This window comes from Alosa alosa, chromosome 9, assembly GCF_017589495.1.
Source record: "Alosa alosa isolate M-15738 ecotype Scorff River chromosome 9, AALO_Geno_1.1, whole genome shotgun sequence".
Lineage (NCBI taxonomy): Eukaryota > Metazoa > Chordata > Actinopteri > Clupeiformes > Clupeidae > Alosa > Alosa alosa.
Genome location: NC_063197.1, coordinates 16,007,573 through 16,011,156, shown reverse-complemented (window position 1 = coordinate 16,011,156; position 3,584 = coordinate 16,007,573). Strand labels below are relative to the sequence as shown.

Here is a 3,584-nt window from a genome sequence, read left to right as displayed (position 1 = left end):
TGTAAATAACCGTAAAAAAGGGCTTGTGCACATCCATCAATATTATTATTCAGATTTTCTTAAAAAATAGGGCTAAATACAGGCTTAGCCGGTAAATCACACAAGTTGCTAAATTACAATGTCACATATTTATTTCTAAACAGGCTAGACTAATCAAAACATAAAACCAGAACAGTTTCGGCCAGCTGATTAGGCTAATTAACGAGATCACCGCAAATTGATTGTAGGCCTACCAGAAGATGTGATTGGTTGACCTTTGTCAGGCACTGGATTTATGCGAACACCTGCATCGGTGGTCACGCAACTGCCGTCATTGCCCACGCAGTAATCCGAACAACAGCATCATGACATCGCAGAGCAGCGTTGTGATCGAGCCAGAGAAGACAACTTCTGAGGTTTATTTTATAGGCATTTCTTTTTTTCGACGACCAATACTGTGTAATTGCTCAACGGGCCATTAGTTTATTGTGTGTCTTTTAAAGTCTTTGTTGTGATAGAAGTTGTACCTTACAATTGACCATTAGTGTTCGCTAAATTGTCAACTTCAACGTTAACGTTACTTGAACCATGTGATTGCTTGCTAGGCATCCGGCAAGCTAGCAAAAGTTAGTTGAGAAGTTTGTGATTGGGACTCTGGTGCCCATAAACTTGATTAACATGTGCTCTGTCCCCCCCCCCAGGATAAATCTGAACAGAAGAGAGTTGGTGTCGTTTCTACTGTACTCTGTCGAATCTCCCAGTTCTGGCCCTTCAGATTCACGGTAATTTCGCAGTTTGCTGAAACCACTTTAGCTAAACTAGCCTAGCAGTGTAACCTGGCCTAGGAAGGCCTAACCATGCTGACTGACATTAGTTAAATGTTTGCCACAACGTAACTAAGATATTCATAATAGAGCAGATGTTTTCTTGTATTGGGGGGTCTTTAAAGTTTACATTTATCAAGCAATTCCACTTTATGTGTTGTAGATGCGAGCTTTCCGTGGTTTCTGGTGGTTTTTCGGTTTCTCCACTCCAGAGAAGCCTATTGCCCCCGCTGAAGGTGACTCTCCGACCCGTCCTTGCCGCACAGGCCGTAAACGATTGTGGCGGGCAACTCGCATCCTGCTTGCTATTTTGCCATGTAGGGTTCAGAGTGCTTTGGGCTACCCGGTGTGCACCAGCATCGGCCGAACGGTTTCCCCAGGTAGAAATTCAGCTAGTTAATTAACTCTGTCTTTACTAGATACAAAACATAGTTGATTAACTTCTTTGGGAAAACTAGTGCAGTGCTTTTTAGTTGGGTAAGTTACTTTTATCTGTTTTACCCTGCATTGTAATGGGACGTTTGAACTGTTTAATCATCCTAAAGAGGTGCAGACCTCTCCCACCAAACCATGTGGAAAGGGCAGCAAGAGGAAGCAGGATGATGTGGATGATGACGATGAAGATTCAGAGCAGCAGTCCTGGGTGGAGGCCCTTAATCAGGAGCTGGCTGATGAGGACGAACCTGATCCAGAGGATCCTGACTATGAGGTGGCTTCTGGATTTAAAAAAAAAAAAAAAAAAAAAATCCGTACTAGGTGTGTGTGGGACTCTGCTTCTCATTTTGTGGCTTAACCGGTCTTCCATCTATCCACAGCCAAGCAGCATAGTCACAGACAGTGATGAGTACCGTTCTCACAACAATACAGAGAGTGACATTGAGGTGGACAAAGGTGTTATAGTTATCAATGATGTCCCATTGGTAAGTGGCCTCAGTTAATATAAAGTGATTTCAATCCCCTTTTGTTTGATGCCCCTGGACTTGTTGGACAAGGAATGAAGACGCGTCTTGTATATTTACAATATACAATAGTGTCTTGTATACCTAGAGCCAAAATGTAATGTCGTTACAGGATGCGGCTTCCTCTGACTCGTAGTGGAAAGGGAATGGTGTCTGTTAAGGTAAATGCTTTGCCTTTTTGCTGCCAAGTTACTGTTCAAACTAATTGAGATTTGATTTAAAGGTTAAATGATTTGAGTTTGCTTGCACAGCTGGATGAGATTCTTATTTGTGTCGTTTTCCTTCACAGGTCTTGTTCGTCTGGACTGTTCTGTTTTTTTGTATATGTGTATGTAATATATTTTTGAAAAATAAAGTGGTTCTTTAAAAATCGGAAGATGTGTTTATTGTCTGAGGGTTGTTGTAGTGCATGGCCAGTAGAGGGCAGGAGTAAGCTGAACATGGCCTAGTTGTCCCTTTCAAAGCCTTCAAGTGTGTAAATTCAGGAAATGCATATAAAAAGGACTCTGCAGGGTTTGTAAGCATTATCTGTCTGGGGAAAGAACTTGCGTATGTCCAACAGCCTAAGTTATGTCTTTCAAAGAGTGCTAGTTGAAAAAAGGGGCTCCATTGTCTTGATTAGGCCCACAAACACATGACTTGACCTGTGCTAGCTTTTTGACCTTGTGTGAACCTGCGGGAGTGTGGGGGAGGCTTATATAAGCCCTTTTACATAAAAAAAAAAAAAAAAAAAAAAGCGCAATAATAAAAGGGGCTGATTTAATGAATACCTTGTGTAATTACTTTGGCAAATGAACATCGGCATCTTAACATTGCTGCACAACATGCTGCTGGAAGTGCAGTATTTAGAGCCTTTATAAAAAATGTTTTGTCAGGTTGGTGTGTTGGAAGGGGAAACTGCTTTTTATCCTGTGTCAGATGTCCTTGCATCACCCAATGGATTTGTAAGAAGAAATGACTGGTCAGATGTGTTGTGGCAGCATGCAGAGCCATTACCAGGTTTGGCTTTCAAAGGGTGTAGCCTCTTACAGTAAGTATTCACTATTGTCCCTATCGGGTGTCAAGCAGGCAAAAATGTTGGGTGGGTGTAGTCGGGGAGCTAGGCCCATGAGGTTCTACAGAAATATTGAGCATATTCAAAGACTTAAAGATTAGTTTAGAAGTCGAAATATTCAGATTAAAAATCTGGGTGTGCACGTACCTGCCTAACTTGGCACTGTAATGCTGGTCCTTGACCCGTTGCTTTCTGAATGTATGTGGCTGTTTACCTCCTCCCTCCCAATGTACTGTTTGGGGTGAGTCAGCCAATCTCTTGTAGACTGATGGGTTTTGTCAGCCAGGAGTGGCACTCGGGTAGCATGGTAAACAGGATGCGGTTAGAGGGCATTGGAGGGAGGAAAGGTGAAAGTCCAGCCACCCACACTGATCTCGCCAGCTCGCCTGCTTGGGGTGTATGTGTGTTCATGCAACAAGCTGGCAAGAGGAGGGTCAGTGTGTGTGTTTGATGGTGAGAGAGAGTGTTTTGTATGCATAATTGGTGTTTGTGTCAGGTCTAAGAGAGCAGTGGGTGTTTGTGAAGAATCCTTTGTGCCTCTCAACAATTACTCTTCCAGTGTGCTCGCAAACAGAAGTGCTGTTCTCACTAAATGGCTAACTCTTATTTCGCCCCTTTCCCCACGCAAGATGTGAGCCGCCTTTGAGCATCCATAATGAGTACCACACACTCGAGTACGTTTTTCATTTTGTATCAACAGATAGAGAAAAAGTACTGACTCTGGTCCTGTCAGGCCTGGATAAGCTCATTAACTGATTTAGGGATGCA

General features: G+C 42.9%; 1 protein-coding gene across 1 annotated transcript; it reads left to right on the top strand.

Moving 5' to 3' along the window:
• The first annotated feature begins 286 nt into the window (after window positions 1-286).
• On the top strand, window positions 287-2,134 carry org (oogenesis-related gene). Its single transcript, XM_048253048.1, has 7 exons — window positions 287-395; window positions 681-761; window positions 967-1,183; window positions 1,349-1,512; window positions 1,619-1,723; window positions 1,875-1,923; window positions 2,052-2,134. Exons 1-6 carry the CDS (start codon window positions 345-347, stop codon window positions 1,896-1,898), a joined length of 642 nt encoding a protein of 213 aa, XP_048109005.1. The 5' UTR covers window positions 287-344; the 3' UTR covers window positions 1,899-1,923; window positions 2,052-2,134.
• The last annotated feature ends 1,450 nt before the right edge of the window (window positions 2,135-3,584 follow it).